The sequence below is a fragment of the Carcharhinus amblyrhynchos genome, chromosome 4 (assembly GCF_965287045.1).
Source record: "Carcharhinus amblyrhynchos chromosome 4, sCarAmb.v2.hapA, whole genome shotgun sequence".
NCBI classification, from domain to species: domain Eukaryota; kingdom Metazoa; phylum Chordata; class Chondrichthyes; order Carcharhiniformes; family Carcharhinidae; genus Carcharhinus; species Carcharhinus amblyrhynchos.
This window is the reverse complement of record NC_137327.1, coordinates 2572376-2597400: the sequence shown is the minus strand read 5'-3', so window position 1 is coordinate 2597400 and position 25025 is coordinate 2572376. Positions and strand designations below refer to the sequence as shown.

The 25025-nt window shown below is 43.8% G+C and overlaps 1 protein-coding gene across 2 annotated transcripts in view; it reads left to right on the top strand.

The window, feature by feature from the left end:
* The window catches only part of LOC145341758 (transcription initiation factor TFIID subunit 4-like), a 309168-nt gene that overhangs the window by 39040 nt on the left and 245103 nt on the right, over positions 1–25025 (top strand). For both annotated transcript variants that reach the window (XM_080186669.1, XM_080186670.1), the window contains exon 2: positions 6189–6373. In XM_080186669.1, the coding sequence (XP_080042795.1) occupies positions 6189–6373 (185 nt within the window). The remainder of the gene's footprint in view (positions 1–6188; positions 6374–25025) is intronic.

Here is a 25025-nt window from a genome sequence, read left to right as displayed (position 1 = left end):
AGGTAAAATGTTAGAATCCGTGATCAAGGAGAAAATAGCGAGGCATCTTGAGGAGAATTGTTTGATAGAGCAGACGCAGCACTGTTTTGTTAAGGGGAAGTCGTGTCTGACGAATTTATTGGAGTTCTATGAGGATGTGTCTAGGGCGGTGGATAGAGGAGAGCCGGTGGATGTGGTCTTTCTGGATTTTCAGAAGGCGTTTGATAAGGTGCCGCACAAGAGGTTATTGCAGAAGGTCAGGGGGCATGGAGTTGGGGGTAGGGTGTTAGCGTGGATAGGGGATTGGCTGTCAAATAGGAGGCAGAGTGTGGGGGTCAATGGGTGCTATTCGGATTGACGGTTGGTGACTAGTGGAGTGCCCCAGGGATCGGTGCTGGGGCGTCAGCTATTTACCATTTATATAGATGATCTGGAGGAGGGAACCGAGTGTATGGTGTCGAAATTTGCTGATGACACCAAGATTGGTGGAACGGCAAATTGTGCGGAGGGTGTGGAAAGTCTGCAGAAGGATCTAGATAGGCTGGGCGAATGGGCCAGGAACTGGCAAATGGAATTTAATGTTGGCAAGTGTGAAGTTGTCCACTTTGGTAGGAATAATGGTAGGAAGGACTATTACTTACATGGCGAAAAACTGAAGCATGCGACGGTGCAGAGGGACCTCGGGGTCCTTGTGCATGAGTCGCAAAAACCCAGCCTACAGGTGCAGCAGGTGGTCAGGAAGGCGAATGAGATGCTGGCCTTCATAGCGAGGGGGATTAAATATAAAAGTAGGGAGGTCTTGCTGCAACTGTACAGGGCACTGGTGAGGCCGCAGCTGGAGTACTGTGTGCAGTTTTGGTCGCCGCGCTTACGCAAGGATATTTTGACCTTGGAGGGAGTGCAGAGGAGGTTTACTAGACTGATACCGGAGTTGAGGGGGTTGAACTATGAGGAGAGGCTGAATAAACTAGGCTTGTACTCGTTAGAGTTTAGAAGAATGAGGGGAGATCTTTTTGAGACATATAAGATGATGAATGGGATGGATAGGATAGAGGTGGAGAGACTCTTCCCGCTCAGAAAGGACAGTAGGACTAGGGGGCACAGCCTCAAGATAAAGGGGGGGGCGGTTTAGAACAGAGTTGAGGAGGAACTTCTTCTCTCAAAGGGTGGTGAATCTCTGGAATTCTCTGCCCGTTGAAGTGGTGGAGGCTGCCTCGCTAAATACATTTAAGACGCGCGTTGATAGGTTTTTGATATGCAAGGGGATTAAGGGTTATGGGGAGAGGGCGGGAAGGTGGAACTGAGACACGACCTTATTGCCATGATCTTATTGAATGGCGGGGCAGGATCGAAGGGCTAGATGGCCTACTCCTGCTATTTCTTATGTTCTGACATATTCTTGAAAAATGAACAAGAGAAAACTGGGAATAAGAAAGCACGTTACTCACATTTCTTATCTGTAGTTTTATTTTCATTCGTGTGACATGGGCGCCGCTGGCTGGCCAGCATTTATTGCCCATCCCTAGTTGCCCGAGGGCAGTTGAGAGTCAGCCACATTGCTGTGACACTGGAGTCACATGTGGGCCAGACCAGGTAAGGACAGCAGATTTCCTTCCCTAAAGAATGTTAGTGAACCAGATAGGTTTTCTAACAATCAACAATGGTTTCATGGTCATCAGTAGATTCTTAATTCCAGAAATTTTTTATTGAATTCAAATTCTATCATCTGTCACGGCAGGATTTGAACCTGGGTCTCCAGAACATCAGCTGAGTTTCTGGATTAATAGTCTAGCGATAATACCACTAGGCCATCACCTCAAGTTTAATATAGCCTTAATGAGGGAAGCCTCCTTTGGTTGGATGGAGAATAATGTTGCCATCGTAATTGACTTTGGACCTATGGCTTCCGAAGTTCTGTATCACTTGGGCTATATAAGGATCTGTTGTAAGTTAATTGATTGAGATTGGCCATGTTGATTAGTCAATAACTCCATTGTTCTGTCGTTTGCGGAATACGAGGAAAGTAGAAAGAAAATTAAGCAAGGAGTAAGAAAGGCTAAGAGTGGTCGTTAAAAAGCATTGGCCAGCAGGATTAAGGAAAATCCCAAGGCTTTTTATACATATGTAAAGAGTAAGAAGGTAGCTAGGGAGAGAGTTGGTCCACTCATTGACAAGGCAGGGAATCTGTTCGTGGAGCCAGAGGAAATGGGCGAGGTATTAAATGAGTACTTTGCGTCAGCATTCACCAAAGAGAAGGACTTGGTAGATGATTTTGGCCTTGGAGGGAGTGCAGAGGAGGTTTACTAGGCTGATGCCGGAGTTGAGGGAGTTGAGCTATGAGGAGAGGCTGAATAAACTAGGCTTGTGCTCGTTAGAGTTTAGAAGAATGAGGGGAGATCTCATTGAGACATATAAGATGATGAATGGGATGGATAGGATAGAGGTGGAGAGACTCTTCCCGCTCAGAAAGGACAGTAGGACTAGGGGGCACAGCCTCAAGATAAAGGGGGGGGCGGTTTAGAACGGAGTTGAGGAAGAACTTCTTCACTCAAAGGGCGGTGAATCTCTGGAATTCTCTGCCCGTCGAAGTGGTGGAGGCTACCTCGCTAAATATTTTTAAGATGCGGGTTGATGGGTTTTTGATAAGAGAGGGGATTAAGGGTTATGGGGCGAGGGCGGGAATGTGGAACTGAGCCACGACAGATCAGCCATGATCTTATTGAATGGCGGGGCAGGCTCGAAGGGCTAGATGGCCTACTCCTGCTCCTATTTCTTATGTTCTTATGATGAGCCTGGAAAAGGATGTGAAGATAGTTTGAGTCATGTTGAGATCAAAAAGATGTTGGGGTTTTTGAGAAACATTAAGGTAGCCAAGTGCCCAGGGCTTAATGGGATATACCCCAAAGGAGAGGCAAGGGAGGAAATTGCTGGGGCCTTGAGAGAAATCTTTGTATCCTCACTGGCTACAGGGGAGGTCATGATGTGGAGATGCTGGCGTTGGATTGAGGTAAACACAATAAGAAGTTTCACAACACTAGGTTAAAGTCCAACAGGTTTATTTGGTAGCAAAAGCCACTAGCTTTCGTAGCGCTGCTCCTTCGTCAGGTAAGTGGGAGTTCTGTTTGCAAGCAGGGCATATAAAGACACAAACTCAATTTACAAAATAATGGTTGAAATGTGAGTCTTTAACAGGTAATCAAGTCTTAAAGGTACAGACAATGTGGATGGAGAGAGCATTAAGCACAGCTTAAAGAGATGTGTACTGTCTCCAGATGGGACAGTCAGTGAGATTTTGCAAGCCCAGACAAGTCGTGGGGGTTGCAGATAGTGTGACATGAACCTAAGATCCCGGTTGAGGCCATCCGCGTGTGCGGAACTTGGCTATCAGTCCCTGTTCAGCAACTCTGCGCTGTGTGTCATGAAGGCCACCTTAGAGAACGCTCACCCGAAGATCAGAGGCCGAATGCCATGACCACTGAAGTGTTCCCCATCAGGAAGAGAATACTGTTGCCTGGTGATTGTTGAGCAGTGTTCTTTCATCCGTTGTCGTAGTGACTGCATGGTCTCCCCAATGTACCATGCGTCAGGACATCCTTTCCTGCAGCGTTGCAAGAGTATGTACCGTGTACCTGGTGGATGGTGTTCTCACGTGAGATGATGGCATCCGTGTCGATGATCCCGTACATCTTGCAGAGGTTGCTGTGGCAGGATTGTGTGGTTTTGTGGTCACTGTTCTCCTGAAGGTTGGGTAGTTTGCTGCAGATAGTGATCTGTTTGAGGTTGTGCGGTTGTTTGAAGGCAAGAAGTGGGGGAGTAGGGATGGCCTTAGCGAGACGTTCGTCTTCATCAATGACATGTTGAAGACTCCGGAGAAGATTTCGTAGCTTCCCCGCTCCGGGGAAGTACCAGACGACGAAGGGTACTCTCTCCATTGTGTCCTGTGTTTGTCTTCTGAGGAGGTTGGTGTGGTTTTTCGCTGTGGCATGTGGGAACTGTCGATCAATGAGCTCAGCACCACATCCTGTTCTTATGAGGGCATCTTTCAGGTCTGGAGGTGTCTGTTGTGATCCTCCTCCTCTGAGTAGATCCTGTGTATACGGAGGGCTTGTCCATAGGGGATGGCTTCTTTTAACGTGTTTAGGGTGGAAGCTGGAGAAGTGGAGCATCGTGAGGTAATCCGTGAGCTTGTGGTACAGTGAAGTGCTGAGGTGAACGTCCTTGATGGAGATGCATGTATCCAAGAATGCAACGGATTCCGGAGAGTCGTCCACGGTGAGTCTGATGGTGGGATCTTGGCTTCATGTCACACTATCTGCAATCCCCACGACTTGTCTGGGCTTGCAAAATCTCACTAATTGTCCTGTCTGGAGACAATACACATCTCTTTAACCTGTGCTTAATGCTCTCTCCACTTACGTTGTGTGTACCTTTAAGACTTAATTACCTGTAAAGACTTGGATCCCAACCATTATTTTGTAAATTGAGTTTGTGTCTTTATATGCCTTGTTTGTGAACAGAACTCCCACTTACCTGATGAAGGAGCAGCGCTCCGAAAGCTAGTGGCTTTTGCTACCAAACAAACCTATTGGACTTTAACCTGGTGTTGTGAGACTTCTTATGGGGAAATCTCAGAGGATTGGAGAATAGCTAATGTTGTTCCTTTGTTTAAGAAGGGTAAAAAGAATAATCCAGGTAATTACAGGATGGTGAGCCTTACATCAGTGGTAGGGAAATTATTGGAGAGGATTCTTCGAGACAGGATTTATTCCCACTTGGAAATAAGTGGACGTATTAGCAAAAAACAAGATGGTTTTGTGAAAGGGAGGTCGTGTTTCACGAACTTGATCGAGTTTTTCGAGGAAGTGACAAAGATAATTGATGAGGATAGGGCAGTGGATGTTGTTTGCATGAACTTCAGTAGGGCCTTTGACAAGGTCCCTCATGGCAGACTGGTGCAGAAGGTGAAGCTGCATGGGATCAGAGGTGAGCTGGCAAGGTGGATACAAAATTGGCTAGGTCAAAGAAGACGGAGAGTAGCAGTGGAAGGGTATGTTTCTGAATGGAGGGCTGTGACAAGTGACGTTCCTCAGGGATCAGTGCTGGGACCTTTGCTATTGTAATATATATATAAATGATTTGGAGGAAAATGTAATTGGTTTGATTAGTAAGTTTGCCGACAACACAAAGATTGGTGGATTTGCGGATAGCGATGAGGATCACCAGAGGATACAATGGGATATAGATCAGTTGGAGACTTGGACGGAAAGATGGCAGATGGAGTTTAATCCAGATAAATGTGAGATAATGCATTTTGCAAGATCTAATACAGATAGGAAATATACAGTAAATGGCAATATGGATAAGCAAAGGGATCTAGGTGTTACAGGTACACAGAACGATATCAGGGAGCCCTGACAATAGCAATGCAGGTGGAGAAGCTAGTCGAGAAGGCATATGGCATGCTTGCCTTCATTGGCCAGGATGTTGAATTTAAAAATTGGCAAATCATGTTGCAGCTTTATAGAACCTTAGTTAAGCCGCACTTGGAATATAGTGCTCAGTTCTGGTTGCCACACTACCAGAAGGATGTAGTGGCTTTGGAGAGGGTGCAGAAAAGATTTACCAGGATGTTGCCTGGTATGGAGGGCATTAGCTATGAGGTGAGGTTGGAGAAACTTGGTTTGTTCTCACTGGAACGACGGAGGTTGGGGGTGACCTGATAGAAGTCTACAAGATTATAAGAGGCATGGACAGAGTAGAAAGAAGCTTTTTCCCAGGGTAGAAGAGTCAGTTACTCAGGGGCACAGGTTTAAGGTGCAAGGGGCAAGATTGGAGATGTATGTATGAGGCAGATTTTTTACAGAGTTGTGAGCTCCTGGAACTCGTTGCCGGGGGAGATAATGGAAACGGATATGGTAATGACTTTTAAGGGGCGTCTTGACAAATACATGAACAGGGTTGGAATAGAGGGATATGGCCCTGGAAGGGTAGGGGGCTTTAGTCGAGCCAGGCAGCATGGTCGGTGCAGGCTTGGAGGGCCGAAGGGCCTGCTCCTGTAATTTTCTTTGTTCTTTGTAGATAACAAACTAGACCTTGATCTTTGTGTTTAAAAATTTCTGTTGCCCTGTTTGCTTTTAATGTGTGTTTTCTGTGCTTTCAGAATAATTGTCACCAAGCTTGAATCATTTCCTCACTCCCTCCTTTTCCAGGAATGATTTTGGTCCGGACAGAGGGTGGGCAGCTCGTCATGGTTCCTCAGCAAGCGTTGGCCCAGGCCCAGGCCCAGGTTCAGGCTCAGGCACAGGTTCAAGCCCAAGTGCAACGACCAGGAAGCATCTCTCCCAAACCTTCTGCTCCGACAAGTGGTGCTACGTTCCGCCTAGCATCAGCTCAGGTATGAATTGACTGAGTTTTTTTGCTTGGTCAGATTGTTAATCAGTTTGAGGGAATGAGTGGCGCTTGCTGCCACATACCGTGTATTCCTTTGCAAAAACTCTTTCTTTCATACTTCCTTTTCTATCTGTGCCATTATGTTCATGCAATTTTAATTAGTCAGGAATCTTATCCAAAATCCTGCCCTGTTTAAGGTTTTGAAGATTTATTTCCCATTCATTTATGGGATGTGGGTGCACTAGCTAGACCAGCATTCATTGCCTATCCCTAGTTGCTTTTGAGAAGGTGGTAGTGAGCTGCTGCCTTGAACCACTGCAGCCCTGGAGGTGTAGGTACAGCCGCAGTGCTGTTTGGGAGGAAGTTTCAGGATTTTGACCCAGTGACAGGGAAGGAATGGCAATACATTTACAAATCAGGAAGGCGTGTGACTTGGAGGGAACTTGCAGGTAGTGGGTACTTTTGTCCTTCTAGATGGTAGAGACCATGGGTTTAAAAGGTGCTGTCTCAGGAGCCTTGGTGAATTCCTGCACTGCATCTTGTAGATAGTACACAGGGATGCCACTGTTCATTGGCAGTGGACGGATTGAATGTTGAAGGGGGAGCAATCAAGTTGGCTGCTCTGTACTGGATGGTGTTGAGCTTCTTGGCTGTTGTTGGAGCTGCACTCATCCAGGATATCCAGGCTGCCATGATATAAAACCTGAAAAGGTGGTGGCATGGTCTGATTGGTCACTAGGTAGCACAGCAGTAGGATGATGGAGGTTTCATTCGCAGTTCATTCCATTGAATTTCTGATCTTGGCATGTTAGTGCAGGGAGCTGGGTGAGTAGGTCCTTCCAGTCATTTGCCAAAACCTCACCTTAAAATGGGAATCAAAATGAAAAATATTCACCTCTGACTGGTAACTGGTTGAAGTGGGGCATGGGCAGAGGCTTATAATTGGGCATCATGGCAACAATGCAGTAGAAGGAAAATATAAGCTGATTATACTTGGGCAGCTTGGGAAGGGCTCCCTGATATCGTTCTGCTAAACCTAGCTCCCTTGATCTGACAGCATATTCGTTGACTCAATTGAAAAGAAGTGTCTGTGTGCCACCCTCCCCGGCCCCCAACCCTCACTCTCCACCCTTTTCTATTTGCCCCTCCCCACCCCCAGGCCATCCTACTTCCCCTGACCCCTTCTTATTGGAGTAATTGGAAGGAATCATGCCTCTGTCCTGTAACATCTCCCGGGGAAGGAATTCACCATTAGAAACTTCCTCTTTGTTCCATTGTCTGGCTGAGTGAAGTTTGTGTGGGTGAAAGGCGGGCTTCTGATTCAAAACCTTCTCAATCCACTTCCCCTTAGGTTATTTAATGTGATTAATCAGTCTTTGGAATCTAGGAGTCAGCAATAGTTCAAGGGGTGGGATTCTCACCTCTGGGGCAGAAAGTAATGGATTCATAAGAACATAAGAACATAAGAAATAGGAGCAGGAGTAGGCCATCTAGCCCTTCAGTCTCTATTCAGTCTCTATTCCAGGGATTTGAGCACAAAATGTAGGCTGACACATTCCTTGGGATGGAGCATAAGGAGAGACTGAATAGGCTTGGACTGTTTTCTCTAGAGCAGAGAAGGCTGAAGGGAAAATGATTGAGGTGCTGAAGATTATGAGGGGTGTTGACATGGTGAATAGGAAGCAGCTGTTTTCCTTGGTTACAGGGTCAATCACAAGGAGGCACAGTTTTAGGGCAAAGGGTAGGAGATTCAGAGGGGATTTGAGAAAAAACAATTTCACTGAGGGTGGTGGGAATCTGGTTTGCATTGCCTGGGAAGGTCGTGGAGGCTGGTAACTTTACAACCTTTAAAAAATATTTGGATGAGCCTTTGAAGTGTCATAATATTCAAGGATATGGGAAAAGTGCGGGAAAATGAGGTTAGCTCGACTTCTTTGGTTATTGTTGGTGCAGACACGATGGGCCGAAGGGTAATTTCAGGGCTGTACAACTCTGTGACTCTGACACTTCCAGTGTGAATCAATCAGAGGTGTTGTCTAATGATATGTTTAAACTGAGTATCATTGGATCCCTCATGGCATAATTTCAAAGACGTGTAGGGGAGTTCTCATCCACGTCCTGGCAACATTTGTCCCTCAACCAATGCGACTTAACCTGAATATCTGGTTACTATCATTGGTATTTGTGGAAGCTAGCTGTGCACAAACTGGTTCTCAAAGTTTCCTGCATGACAATAAGTGATTATACTTCAAAAGTATTTCAGTGCCTGCATGGTGCTTTGGGGCCTTCTAAGGTCATGGAGAGCATTACCTTTCTTTCTAAGATGAACATTTGACTCCATGAGTGTGGGAATGGAGTGGGTCTCAAAATTTTCTTATTCTCAACCTCTGCACACCCCGCCTCCCCATTCCCATCTTTGCCCCAGACAAGGAGAAAAATATCGGAATTATCACTAGCGTGTTACGTAATGCAAGTGGGACATGGGTAGAGGCTTGGAAACAGAGGAAGCCTGATAGGAAGGATTGAGGGGACATGAACAAATACCTATAAGGGGAGGGAAAGGAAAGAAAGCGCTGAAGAGTAACTGCAAGGAAAGCTGGGTGGAAAGATAACTCCTGTTCAGCACAGAGCAGATGGTTTTCCGGTTAGTTTTGAAGGGTTCTCTAAAGAACTTCCTTTGCAGTTTTGAGCGTCTCTCTTACGCTTGAAGTAGTGGGAAAGCTGATTTTCAGAAATTACTGGAAAGATATCTCGAAAACAATTCAGTTCTTTATTTTCAACAGATGCATCCATTGGGCCAGTCAGAAATATCATCCATCAGGTAGGAAAACTTACAATTTGCCCACAAGCAAAATACACATTTCACCAACATAAACCCCTCTTCCACTTTGCCCTCCTCTCCCTCCTGCTTTTTGGATTGTTCAACAAGTGTTAGAACTAAAGTCACAGGGATCAGAATGTCCCACGTTTGATTGAGGTACATATTAAGTTAGTTCATCTCAGTTTAACATGAATGTACCAGCTAGAAAAGCCATTGTAAGCTTTTCAAATGTAGATCCACACATTGGTACTCATTCTGTGATGTAAACCCAACAGACAGTTGTGGCAGTACAATTGTCCTGAAAGGAAGAAGATAAATTGGTGTCTCTCTGAATGGTTTTCCTCCTGTTGGGAATGGCACGAGTTGGGAAGATGAAGTTCAGTTGTGATACTCTTCATGGTGAAACAAACACTTTGCCACTCCTAGCAAGTTCATTTGGGAGGTGTAGCAGAAGACATCTGATGGGTAGCAAGCATTCTTGAGACAGGATTATGGTGATATGGAAATCTGACCTTGAGTCTGATGAAGATTTTCAGTGGGTGGAGTAGGCTGGAACTGGCTGGGGAACTGCCCTGAAGCCTTTACTCTCAGTGGTAACTGGGGCACAGGGAGAGAACATGATTACATGGAAAGAACTTAGAATCTCAAATGCAGGAAACTAGGCAGTCTTCAGATTTTAATTGTCTTGAGGGAAATTTAATCAAATGTGAGGCACAATTTCTGTGTCACAGTGTATCCATTGGATGATTGTTTTTGTTTCATTTTTCATGTCTTGTTTTAACTTAAAAGTAAAAATTTAGTTAATAAAGTAATATTTCCTTGATGGGGAGAAAACGTGTAGACAAATATTTATACATTTCTCATTTCATGTATAATACTGCCTGTAAATTTTAATAAATATTGTTTACAGCTTTATATTTGTTCTCGTAATGTTTATTCTTATGCATTTGAGAGGAGACAGACTCTCCAGAACTTGTGACATATCATCTCCCCTTTCAGCTCTGACCAAACCTTATCATTCAGGATAGTAACTTACTTGACAGCTCAGTGTTGTTAGGAAAGCAGACCAGAAATCTCAGGGTATATTATGAAGTCAATCTAGACCCCAACAATTTGCTATTTTGGTGTTAATGTGAGGATGAAATGTTTCATTCCAGGCATGATTCTACTGACACGCTAGGAAGCTTTTATCAAAACATTTTATTTAACAATACAGTTTAACGATAACAAATGAATCAACTTAACATTTAACAATTGAGTAATACTTAAACACAACAAGACATAATTCTTAACTGCTAACATATGGCTGAATTCCAAATCAAGCAATATTTTAAAATCTCTCTTTGAAATGTGTTAGCAACAAACAGGCATACTTGCTTTACTCAAGTTAACTGTCCAAGAGCTTTCAGAACACCTCTAGACAGAGAGAAAAACCTGTTTCTTCCGGCAGTTCAAGCAGCAACTGCTTGTATTTTTATTTCTTCCCTGCAAGCTTAGCTCCTCCCATTAAGCACGTGATTCAGTCCCTAGTGAAAATTCTACATGGAAACCCAAGTAAAATCCATTAACTCATCTTAAAGCAAACACTCCAGGTCTAAAATGAGTACTTAGCCTGTGCTTCCAGCTACCAATTTAAAGGTTTTGCTAGACAAAACAGATCTGAATTTGAAACATACCCCTTAGAAGAAACAGATATATAAATATTTCTTAAAGGCACAGTCTCATCACAATGTGCTGTCTAACTTGGTGTGCACTAAAGGACCCAGATTTGATTCTTGTCCTGTGGTGAGCTCAGCTATCTGGGGTAATGGTAAGCGTGCTTCATTAAGGCTTAAATCCCCTCCCCCACCATTGCTGTCCACAAACTGTTAGAAAGAAACAACAGAATGTAGAGCACAGCAACATTCGGTCTGTCAAATCTGTGATGGTAACTTTCTCTGCGTGCACCCCTGTTTAATCTCAGTCACCTCACTCTTTCTGAAGCAGCTACCTGCAATATTGTGCATGCACTGCCTTTAATGTAGTAACGTGTGCTGAAGCAATTGTCAAACAAAGTCTCACAGCCACAACAGGGATGCGAATAGGACAGGTGACTAAAAGGTTAGTCAAAGAGCCTAGTCTAAAGGAACATCTAAAAGGAGGGAGCTGTGGTGACAATGGTAATTCCCGAGTCAAATAGGTTTGAATTCTGCTTTAACTGCATGTATGTGTTGAAATTTCACTTTCTAACCACCTCTATAAGAATATTTTAATCGTTTCTTGGAATTTGGTGTGCGATGATCTGAAATCATAAGATATAGGTGTAGAATTAGGCCACTCGGCCCATCGAGTCTGCTCCACTATTCAATCATGGCTGATATTTTTCTCATCCCCGTTCTCCTGCCTTTTCCCCATAACCCCGATCCCCTTATTAATCATGTGCTCCCTTGTTATCATTGGAAACAGTCTATCACTGAATTCCCTGTAAATGTTCTACAACCATCAAGATCTCCTCCAGGCCACCTCTTAAATTTCCCCAGCTTTACTGAAAAAAAAACGATTCTTCTCTCCGAAGATGTGCGGGTTAAGTTGACTGGCCATGCTAAATTGTCCCTTAGTGTCAGGGAACTAGCAGGATAAATACATGCGGCTACGGGGATAGGGTCTGGGTGGATCAATTTTGGTGCAGGTTTGATGGGCTGATTGGCCTCCTTCTGCACAGTAGGACTCTATGATTTGCTCATAACTGACGCCTCATCCTCAATAACATTCTTGTGAATTGTTACTGGACTTGTCATTGTTTTTGTATCCTTCCTCTAAGATATAGCCAAAGCAATGCACAAACTCCAACTACTGGTCAAATATGTTTCTATACAGGTTAATCTAGTCTCCAAGCTTTATATTCTTTGCCTGTAGGCACAAAACCAAGGATACTGTTCTCCTTTTATGGTTGCATTTACTGATCACAAGGTTAGGTAGAATATAGAGCGTTAAAATAGACTGTTTGGCCATGTACTTACCTAGCTTCTGATTGAATGTGTCTATATGATTTGTCCCAACCACTCCCTGTAGTAGCAAACTTCACGTTCTTTGGGTAAAGAGGTTTTCCTGAATTTGTTACTTGAGTGATAACTATCTTATAACAATGTTCTCTAGTTTTGCTCTTCTCTAAAATTGGAAACATGCTACTCCATTACTCCATTAACATTTTCACCATTGAAGAGTTCTATTATCTCATCCCCAAGCCTTCCCATTAAAAGGCATAACCTGTTCATCTTCCTTTGATAGGTATAGCCTTGCATTTCTGGGATAATCTTTGTAAATTGTTCTCTGCAGCCTCTCCTGTGCCAATCTGTCCTTTGGTGACCAAAACTGCTATGCACAGTAATCCAAATCTGGTGCACTTCAAGTTTAACATAACTTTCCTATTTTTCAATCCTCTCCTCTGGGAACAAGCCCCAGTTCTTGATTTACTTCAGTGTGACTTTTTTTATTCTTTCATAGGATATGGGTGTCACTGTCAAGGCCAGCATTTATTGTCCATCCCTAATTGTCCTTGAACTGAGTGACCTGCCTGACCATTTCAGAAATAGTTAAGAGTCAACTACATTGTTGTGGGTCTGGAATGAGGTTTAGCCAGACCAGTAAAGATGGCAGATTGCCTTCCCTAAAGGACGTGAGTGAACTAGACGGGTTTTTTTATTTATGATAATTGACATTATGTTTCATGGTGATCATCCAGATTTTTTTGCATTGAATTCAAATTTCGCGATCTGCCGTGGTGGATTCAAACCCTGTACGAGGTAGCCTGGGTTCTCAGAGCATTACTCTGGGTCTCTGGATTAGTAATTCGCTGACAATACCACTGCTGCATCGCCTCTCTTGGCTTGTGTTATAAATTTGATGTGTATATTGTGATCCCAGGTGCTCCTCTTGCTATTTTAGATGCTTATTGTCCATGCAATATGCGACTTCATTATTCTAGTCAAATATACAAATCCACACTTACCTGTTGGAATTCATTTGTCAATTATATGGCCATTCTGATGTTTGTTAAGAACTATCCCGTAATTTGTAACAGTGTCCTCAGTATTGCCTATCTTCCCACAATTTGATGACATATGCAAATTTAGGAATTGTAATTTTGATTCCAAAGTCAAAATTATTGATATGAAATGTGACCGACACTAGCTCCACAAGTGATCCTTGTGAGATCACATTTTCGACCATCTGCCAGCCTGATGCCTAACCTTTAGCCTTGCTCTCTGCCAATCTGCCTGGCTATTTGCCTGACTCCTTCTTCTGACCTTGAATTCATTAATCTATTGTGCAGCATCCTACTGATGGTCCTTTGTAAATCTGGATAAATTATGTACCAGAACTGCACTATCTTCATATGCTGTTTATTTTACCTTTGAGAATTCAGTGAGGTTGGTCAAATAGGACTTTCAGTTTTGAAATCCATATTGATTATTCATTACTGTGCTTATGGTCTTTAGATGTTTCTCTCTTTTCAGAAGTAGGAATTCTATCTTTTTTTGTCACTGATGTTAAGCTGATTGATCTTCAGTTCCCTGGACTTGTCCTGTTTTCCTCGTTAAGTGTCTTCCTCGCTGACAGTGTTTATTTGCAACAGAAGTGGAGTGGATCAGATTTCTAAATGGCCCCCTTGGAAAGCAAGACACATTCAGCAGTTTACCTGAAAGATGTGATTTGATCCAGCGTCAGGGTAGACAGAACTTAGATCTGTTATGATTTCAGTGTGACTGAGGAAACTGAGAGTCATGTGAGAATGCTAATATGGTAGAATGTGGTTAACTTTGTGAAGGCCCTTGTGTCTGGTCTTCTCTAACCTGAATTACAGTTGTCCTTGGCTGGTAAAATAAAATACTTCATACTCCAGTGAGTGAGTTATTTTGAATTTTTATTTTTCCCCTTCTGAATGTGATAAAAATGAATTAATTCAAAATGAAATAGACAAAAGTAAAGGTTACAGATTTAAGACAGAAATATTAATTAAAATTCAGTAACCTGGTGTGGCATATGTGCAGCCACAGCAGTGAGCGGCCCTTGTGGTTCTGCACATGTGACAAGGCCGCTCTTTGCTTATTGTTACAGCTTGACCAGCTGTCATGTATCCACATGGGTGAGAAGCCTATCCTTTCACTGCCCAGCCTGTAGGAAAGGCTTCGTCCAGTCAGGCATCCTGACCAAGTCTGTGCATTCATGCAGAGAAGTTCATCGGCATTGTTGAGCAATCATTGTGAACAATATGTGGCTCTATTTCTGCCTTATTGATAGTGGGTGCTACCCTCTCCTGCTATTAAGTTGTCTCTGATTAGAGTACAGCAACTCCATATGTCCCATTTCACATTCTATCTTTTACAGATGTTATATCGTGCAATGTTTAATCTCAATGTTGATTATTCTATATCCATGTTAAGTATTCCCCACTATATCAAGTTCCTGGCAATGTACTATTGCCCCCAGTTTCCCTGTTCTATTTCCTGCATTGGTGTAGAGTTTGTCTGTTTTTATTCTTTTTCCATCCCTGTTCTATAACTATTTATTCTTTGGCACTTAATACTCCCTGAATTTAATCTGTCTTGTGACCTCATTTCATGTTTTCCGATTTGTTGTAGATCCTCCTTCACTACCTTGCACCTCCTCACCCCTAGTACTTGTAGTAAAAGTAAAGTTTATTTATTAGTCACAAGTAAGGCTTACATTAACACTGCAACAAAGTTACTGTGAAATTCCCTAGTTGCCACACTCCGGCGTCTATTTGGGTCAATGCACCTAACCAGCATGTCCTTCAGACTGTGGGAGGAAACCCACACAGACAGTGACCCAAGCCGGGAATCAAACCTGGATTCCTGGTGCTATGAGACAGCATTGCTAACCACTTTGCCACCATGCCTCCCATGCATCCCTATCTACCTTTTCCAACAAGATAGGGATCCCATTCCAGTTGAGATGAAGCCCACCCAATGGTACAATACTTATGCTGCTTGCTGCTCCATGTAAAACAACCTTTCTTTTCCACACCAACCTTTTAGTCACTTGTTAATTCCCCTGATCTGTCTGGATCGATACAAGTTTGCACGTGGCTTGGGCAATAGTTCAGAAATTCTGTTGAGTTTCTGTTTTTGAATATAGCTCCCAACTCCTGGTACTCCTCAGCATGTCCTCTTTCCTGTTTCTACTTAAGTCATTTGTTTTGATGTGGACCACAACGAATTGATTTTCCCCCACTCTTGCAAATTTGTCTCTAACCGCCTTGAGCTATCTCTGACTCTGGCATTGGGTACGCAACACAGTCTTTGGGACTCTCATTCATGGTTGCAGAGGATGCTATTTATTCTCCTGTCACTCTCTCATTTCAGTTCTCTTTCTCCACAGGGACCCGGCTTCCATTTCCGGCTTGGGTCACTGTCTGTGTGGAGTTTGCACGTTCTCCCCATGTCTGTGTGGGTTTCCTCTGTGTGCTGTGGTTTCCTCCCACAGTCTAAAGATGTGCTGGTTAGGTGCATTGGCCATGCTAAATTCTCCCTCAGCATACCCAAACAGGCACTGGAGTGTGGTGGCAACTTGGGGATTTTCACAGTAGCCTCATTGCAGTGTTAATGTAAGTCTACTTGTGACTAATAAATAAACTTTACCTTACTTTAATCCCCTCCTCCTCCAAACAATTATCTAAACCACGATGCTTTCATTTATACTGTGGTTGTCCTAAGCACAGCCTTGTTCCTTGCCTCCGCAGGTATTGAGCACAACCACACTGGCTGGACAGGACCAGTGTCTGTGAGGCCTCCTTTTCAGCCTCTCCTAAGTGCCTACCACTCCACTCCGTGGTAGTCATGCCCTCTCCGTCCTGAATTTGTGCCTTCCCCCAGGTGTGACTGTGCTCTGGGTAGGACTTTATCCCCTTCATATTTCAGAGTGTCTCCAAATCTCACTTCAGCTCAAAAAGTGTGAACCAGAATAGCTTGAGGCAGAGACATTTTTTGTAGCTGTGGCAACCCATCACAGACAATGGTGTAGGTACACCCACGGTGCTGTTAGGGAGGGAGTTCAAGGATTTTGACCCAGTGATAGTGAAGGAACAGTGAGATATTTCCAATTCAGCTTGATGTGTGCCTTGGAGGGGAATTGCAGATGATGATGTTCCAATGTATCTGCTGCTTTTGTCCTTCTTGGTGATAATGGTTGCAGGTTTGGAAGCTGTCACATCTCCATGGTTAAAGTTAGTTTATTTATTAGTCACAAATAGTCTTACATTAAAGTTCATTTATTTATTACTCACAAGTAAGAATTACATTAGCCCTGCAGTGAAGTTAGTGTGAAATTCCCCACTCTGGCACCTGTTCGGGTCAATGCTAACCACTGTACCACCATGCCACCCATATGTTCCATTTGCTGATATGGAATATTGACACCCACTTTTTTTTTGGTGGATTCTGCACCGATGCTAGCCACTCCAGGCGTTCAAATAAAAAGTTTGAGAACATGATATCACAACCAGCAGCAAATCATGAATTATGTTTATTTATATATATTTTTAAAATGCATCTTAAATTAAAAGTAATTAATACCTTCCCCATGGTTAATTAGTATAAATTAATAAGAATTACACAGGGTTAGGGAGGAGGAGGAAATATCAGAAACAATGATTAAATCGATGAAGTTAAATTGGTGAAATGTGCTGCATTCAAAAATGAGAGAGAGAAAAAGATTCTGAAAGGTCCAGAAATTGACCTGAACTGCTCAGTTAAATTCGTTATTTAAAAAAACCTGCAGAGTTCAACGCTGGTCTAAGAGAGGGAACAAACAGCAAGTGATTTCCAATAAACCTGCTCACCACAAACTAAACATAATCTGTCATTAGAATTGGGAGGAACAACTACGCCTTTCAGCTAAAACCTTATAAGATTGCATTTTCATTTATTAGTTCCAAACAGTGATCTTGCTGTATCTTTCGGGCATTATTCACTGTATGAGGTGCTAAGAAAGGAATTGACAGCCTCTTGTCTATGCAGCAGTAAGATCCATAACAGGGAATGCAACCTCCTTTACCTTGTGTTCGGACATCTTAGGACTCTGCCGAGGAGAAGCTGACCCTGTTGAGCAAAGCTGGGAGTCAGGATCAGGCTCATACCATTGGAGTTTTCCAGCCTTTTGCAGGGAAAATCTATTGAGATTTAACTCCTCAGTACCTCATTTGGATTGAAACTGCGTGGCTTCAAACAACTATCCACAAGCCCAATTGCAACCTTCACTCCAAGACGTAATATACATTGAACTTCCTTTATTTTTTTAAAAAAAGTGTTTTCTTCTGTGACTCTGTTCCTGTGTAATTCTGCCTGCTGGGAAATCTCATTAACAATCAGATCAGAGACACAGGGAAATCTCTGCACTTTCCGTCCAATCACCAATGAGTTTATGTACATCAAGCAAGCTATTTAAACAAGAGTTTAAAGCTGAAACCTTTTTAAAAGAAAGCATGAAAATAATTCAGAACCTGGCAAGACAGATCATTGTACAATTAACACTAACAATAACTCACCCGCAACTTGTCATAACAAATAAAACCTCATAGTGGGGGCTACATTAAATGCTCATATCTATTTCTGCTGGAGATTGGAGGGTTGAAATAAAAAGCATTCAGCAAATCTAAAAGCAACATAAGAACCTCTTCCAGAAGGCAGTCACAGAAACAGACAACAGGCCTGGCTCTCAGACATTGCATGCAGGCATTAGACCTACGTGCCTTTGGGCCCGGTACACTCCTACCACTGCCTCTCTCCTCTCTGTCCTCACCGCCACACTCCCAGGCTCGAATATTTTCTCCACCTTTCACAGGCTCCTGCAGAGCACACTGTTTGAAGCCTGCAGTAGGCTTGTAAACTTCCTGCGACACACCAGTTGGGAATCACAGTTGTAGTGCGTTATTGTGCATTACTATGAGGGCACAGTGGTTAGCACTGCTGTCTCACAGCACCAGGGACCCAGTTCAATTCCTGGCTTGGGTCACTGTCTCTGTGGAGTCTGCACATTCTCCCCATGTCTGCGTGGGTTTCCTCCGAATGCCCTGGGTTCCTCCCACGCTCCAAAAAATGTTCTGATTGAGTGCATTGACCATGCTAAATTCTCTCTCAGTGTACGCGAATGGGGGGGGTGGGGGGGGGATCTTTCGGATGTGGTGACGAGGGGATTTTCACAGTAACTTCACTGTAGAGTTAATGTAATAAATAAAGGTTTTCTGACCTTTTGTATTTGATTCAGCCACAGCGCTGGTGAAGTTGGGTCAGGAGCGTAACACCACATCCCTGCGTTAGGGAGGATAAGAGAAAAGGACAGGCTGTGCCAGTGACCTCGCTCACGTTCCACTGAGCACAAGTGATCAATGGAATGTGTGAGGTCAATATTCGTACTCGGTTGCTGCAGTAACACATCATAAAAGTTGCAGTTATTTTGAATAGAAGTGTCGAACAACAAGCTGACTGAGAACAACAAAATGTTAGTGTACCAAACCTGCATTCTCACTCAGCGCACTCCTCTAGAGTAGTGAGACCTGGACAGCATATACCCAGCAGGAGAAAGGTCTGAAGAATTTACATCTTCATTGTCTCAGATGTATCCTCGCCATCTCTTGGCAGACAAGTTTCTAGAGTGTGCTGATTCTATCTTACACTCATTGCCAAGGCAGTGGTATTTAAATTGATTTATTATTGTCACATGCATTAGTACACAGTGAAAAGTTATGTTTCTTGTGCACTATACACTATAAAGACTCTTCCCGCTCAAAAAAGACAGTAGGACTAAGGGGCACAGCCTCAAGATAAAAGGGGGGCGGTTTAGAACGGAGTTGAGGAGGAACTTCTTCACTCAAAGGGTGGTGAATCTCTGGAATTCTCTGCCCGTTGAAGTGGTGGAGGCTGCCTCGCTAAATCTTTTTAAGACGCGGGTTGATGGGTTCTTGATAAGAGAGGGGATTAAGGGTTATGGGGAGAGGGCGGGAAAGTGGAACTGAGCAGCGACAGATCAGCCATGATCTTATTGAATGGCGGGGCAGGCTCGAAGGGCTAGATGGCCTACTCCTGCTCCTATTTCTTATGTTCTTACAGGCAAAGAATACCATTCATAGAGAAGGAAATGAGAGATGCAGAATGTAATGTTACAGTCATAGCTAGGGTGTAGAGAAAGATCAACTTAATGCGAGGTATGTTCATTCAAAGGTCTGACAGCAGCAGGGAAGAAGCAGTTCTTGAGTCGGTTGGTATGTGTCTTCAGACTTCTGTAGCTGGCTCATTGTGGATGATGACTGTACATTCAAGACCTGTATGATTAAATGGCCACTGCGTCGTGACCTTTTGGGCATCTATGCCTTCATTACAAGGAAACTTGCAATGTATGAAAATGGCAGACATTGACTCTGACAACTGGGAGATGTTAGTGGACAGCTATGACCTCTGGAGGCTGTGTGTTTGGAATTGGGATAGGTGAGTAGAAACATAAGTTTCAGATGGTCCAGAGGAAACAGAGGCCAGTGAACCCTGCATCGTCTCAGCCCACCATCTTCTCTGCTGCCAGTGTGGCAGACACCTTCACTCGAGCAGAGCTCCTGAGCCACATTAGATGATGCTTCAGAGTTGACCACTGTGGCGTAAGCCATCACCTTAGGCTGCACTGCATCTGTAATGTCCTGATGTGGAGATGCCGGTGTTGGACTGGAGTAAACATAGTAAGAAGTCTCAGAACACCAGGTTAAAGTCCAACAGGTTTATTTGGTAGCAAGTGCCACTAGCTTTTGGAGTGCTGCTCCTTCGTCAGGTAAGTGGGAGTTCTGTTCACAAACAGGGCATATAAAGACACAAACTCAATTTACAGAATAATGATTGGAATGCAAGTCCTTATACTTGACTTAAGACTTCATTAGATGTAAGGACTCGCACTCCAATCATTATTCTGTAAATTGCATTTGGTCCTTATATGCCCAATTGTGAACAGAACTCCCATTCGCCTGATGAAGGAGCAGTGCTCCAAAAACTAGTGGTGTTTGCTACCAAATAAACGTGCAGGACTTTAACCTGGCATTGTGAGACTTCTTACTCTGTAATGCCCAGCATTACATTTGGCAATGTCTTTATCCAAAGGATTGCCTTTATCCAATGCCCTCCTTCAAGGTCATGAGGAGTTGACAATAAATGCTGAATCCTTGAGGTCTTTTAAAATATACAAAAAACTTGAAATAATATCATTCCATCCATACCTTCAGGATATCCCAAAGCATTTCATGCTAATCAGCGAAGGAAGCAATCATTGTTTTACAGGCAAATATGGAGAGGTGGTGGCACAGTGGTATTGTTGCTGGGCTAGTAGGGTAATACACTGGGGACCTGAATTCGAATCCTATCACCGTGTCTGGAATTGTAAGTCTATTGATGATCATTATCGATTGTCATAAAAGCCCATCTGGTTCACTAATGTCCTTTAGGAAAGAAAACATGTTATCCTTACGGTGGCACAGTGGTTAGTACTGTTGCCTCACAATGCCAAGGACCCGGGTTCAATTCTGGCTTTGGATGACTGTCTATTTGGAGATTTCATGTTCTCTCGATGTCTACGTGGAGTTCCTCTGGATGCTCTGGTTTGCTCCCACACTCCAGAAATTTGCTGGTTAGGTGGATTAGCCATGCTGAAATGACCCCTTAGTGTCTAAAGATGTATAGGTTTAGTGGATTTGCCATGCTAAGTTGCCCCATAGCACCTAAAATGTGGAAGTTAGGTGTATTGCCATGGTAAATGCATGGGGATGGGGCAAGTGGGGGTGGGGTGGGGCATGCGGCAGGGGCTGGACCTTGGGGAGATGCTGACCAGAAAAGTCAGTGCAGATTCAATGGACCGAATGGTCTCCTCCTGCTCTGTATGGAGTCTGTGATATGGTTATCTGGTCTGGTCTATATTTGTTACTCTTAACCTCTGACATGGCTCAGCAATCCAACTGCTACTAGGGAAATATGCAGTGGCTCAAGAAGACAGTTCAAGGGCAACTAGGAATGGACAATAAATGTTGACCTTGTCAGCAACACCCACATCCCATAAGTGAATTTAAAAAGAATCGCTCTCAGTTGGATCCCATAAAACAACATTGAGAAATGACCAGTTGATCTATTTTTGATGACGTCGGTTGAACATCGCCAAGAACACTGGAACAACGTACCGCGTTTCTTTCAATGTTGCCTTGGAATCTTCAAAATTAACAGCACAGATCGCTAGTGCCTTCAGCTGCCTGGGTCCTAAGTTCCGCAATTTCCACCCAAAACATCCCTGTCTCTCTCGCTTTCCCTCTTTCAGATACTCAAAGCTATCATCATGACCAAACTTTTGATCATCTGGCGGAATGTCATTTTGTATGACTTGTTGTCAGGTGTTGTTTGATAAAGCTTGTGTGAAGCAGTGAGGAATGTTTGGTCAGGTTAATGGTACCATATACACACAAGGTGTTAATTTAGCATTCCAGCTGAAAATCAATACTGTACAATCTTTATCGCATCTGTTTGAAACATAACATACAGTACAGGAGGAGGCCATTCAGCCCATCAAATCTGCACAATCCTACTTGAGTCCTATTCCCGTAACCACATGCATTTACCCTACTAGTTCCCCTGACACTAAGGGTCAACTCAGCATGGCCAATCAACCTAATCCGCACATCTTTGAACTGTGGGAAGAAACCGGAGCACCTGAAGGAAACCCAGGCAGACACGGGGAGAATGTGCAAACTCCACACAGTGACCCAAAGCTGATTTTGAACCAGGTGCTTGGTGCTGTGAGGCAGCAGCGCCAACCACTGTGCCACCTTGCTGCCCCGTTTAAGTTCATAATTCTGTTCTGCTGATTCTTTTTAAACTCTGCTTCTCTCCCAGTTTGGAGGTTGCAGTTTCAAATGCAAGTTCCAAAGCTCTCTGTTGCCTGATGCATGATACAAGTTGCTGCAGTGTTGCTCAGTTCCTGCTGGTGGTGCTCTAGAGGCATTCCTGTGATGAACTGTGCGAGATCGCGTTCCTGCAGCTCCTTTCCCAAAGCATCTTCAAAGGTGAATCGAGTCATCTTTTTGAGAGTTCTGAAGTGACTACATGATTCACTTTGTGAAAACGTTGAGCATCTGAATTGCACAGCGAGGTCCAGATTCAGTTTCTGATATGCTTGCTTTAATGCCAGGCCTTCCACAATCTTTTTAAGTGCAGCATTCGAGAAGCTTGACATGATCCAGGACAGAGTTGCCTGCTTGACTGGCATTCCCATTCACCACCTTAAACATTCACTCACAGACACACGTTAGCAGCAGTGTGTATCATTTATAAGATGCACTGCACCAACTCACTAATTTACCCATTGCTGCAACAGGTCTACGGTAGATACCATCTCCCTGGCCCTACACTCAGCCCTGTAACACCTGAATTACAAAAACACCTGTGACAGACTCCTATTCGTAGACTACAGCTCAGCCTTCAACACCATTATCTCAACAAAATTCATCTCCAAACTCCGAGATGTGGAGATGCCGGCGTTGGACTGGGTGGACACAGTAAGAAGTCTCACAACACCAGGTTAAAGTCCAACAGATTTATTCGGAATCACGAGCTTTCGGAGCACTGCTCTCCTTCATCACCTCTGAAAGCTTGTGATTCCAAATAAACCTGTTGGACTTTAACCTGGTGTTAGGAGACTTCTTGCTGCATCCAAACTCTGTGGCCTGGGCCTCGGCTCTTCCCACTGCAGTTGAATCCTAGACTCCCTCACCCACAGGCCACAATCAGTAAGGATAGGCAACAACATGTCCACGATCATCCTCAACACTAGTGTCCCACAAGGCCACGTCCTCAGCACCTTACAATACTCCTTACATACCTATGACTGTGTGGCCAAATTCCCCTCCAACTCGATTTTCAAGTTTGCCAATGACACCACTGTAGTGGGTCGGATCTCAAACAATGACGAGACAGAGTACAAGAATGAGACAGAGTACAAGAATGAGATAGAGAATGTGGTGAACTGTTGTGACAACAATAATCTCTCCCTCAATGTCAACAAAACAAAGGAGATTGTCATTGATTCCAGGAAGCGTAGTGGAGGAAGTACCAATGTCTACATCAATGGGGACGAAGTAGAAATGGTCCAGAGCTTCAAGTTTTTAAGTGTCCTGTTCTCTCCATGTCGGTGCTATAGTTAGGAAAGTCTATCAATGTCTCTACGTTCTCAGGATGTAAAGGAAGGTTGGCATGTCAGCTACAAGTCTCATCAATTTTTATAGATGCACCATAGAAAGCATCCTTTCAGGATGTATCACAGCTTGGTATGGCTCCTGCTCTGTCCAAGACCGCAAGAAACTGCAATGTGATGTAAATGTAGCCCAGTTCATCACACAAACCAGCCTCCCATCCATTGACTCTATCTATACTTCCTGCTGCCTCTGAAAAGTAGCCAGCATAGTCACAGACCCCACACAGCCGCCTTCTGTCAGGAAAAAGTCAGGCCGCAGACCAACCGACTCAAGAACAGCTTCTTGCTGCCATCAAACTTTTGAATGGACATACCTTGCATTAAGCCAATCTTTCTCTACACCCTAGCTTTGACTGTAACATCACATCCTGCACCCTCTCCTTTCCATTTCCTCTTTATACTCTATGAAAGTATGCTTTGTTTGTATAACACCCAAGAAACAATACTTGTCACTGTATACTAATACATGTGGCAATAATAAATAAAGTTAGCGATCCTTTGAAATTTAGGCTTGGGCTGATAAGTAGCAAATAACATTTTTGCCATTGGAACGCCAAGCTAGTTTCATCTTCAACAAGAGAGAATCTAATCATCTTTCGCGATGGCATTACAATCGCTGAATCCCCCACCACCAACACCACCTTTGGGGTTTCATTGACTAGGAACTGAACTGGGCTAGCCATATAATGACTGTGGCTGCAAGAGCAGTCCAGATGTTGGGAATTCTGTGATGAGTAACTCACCTCCTGACTCCACAAAGTCTGTCTGCAAGACCCAATCAGGAGAGTGATGGAATGTGCTCCAGTTGCCTGGTTGAGTGTTGCTCCAACTACCTCTTCATCTTCCAGGATTAAGCAGCCTGCTGTATTAGCACCTCATCCACCACAATAAACATTCACTCCCTCCACCATTGATGCACTGTGGCAGCAGTATGTAGCATCTACAAGATTTTGATTTGATTTATTATTATCATATGTATTCACATACAGTGAAAAGTTTTGTTTCTTGCACGCTACACAGACAAAATATACTGATCATAGAGAAGGAAATGAGAGAGTGCAAAATGTAGTGTTACTGTCATTGCTAGTGTGTGGAGAAAGACCAACTTAATGCAAGGCAAGTCCATTCAAAAGTCTGATGGCAGCAGGGAAGAAGCTGTTCTTGAGTCGGTTGGTGCGTGATCTCAGTCTTTTATATCTTTTCCCCGATGGGAGAAGGTGGAAGAGAGAATGTCCGGAGTGTGTGCGGTCCTTAATAATGCTGGCTGCTTTTCCGAGGCAGCGGGAAGTGTAGACAGAGTCAATGGATGGGTGGCTGGTTTGTGTGATGGATTGGGCTACATTCGCGACCCTTTGTAGTTCCTGCAGAAATTCATCAAGCCTCCTTCGATAGAACCTTCCAAACCTGCAAACTCTGTCATCTAGAAGGACAAGAGCAGCAATGCATGGGAACACCACCACCACCTGCGATTTCCCCTTCAAGCCACTCACCATCCTGACTTGGAAATATATTGCTATTCCTTCACTGCTGCAGGGTGAAAATCCTGGAACTTGCTTGCTAACAGCACCAT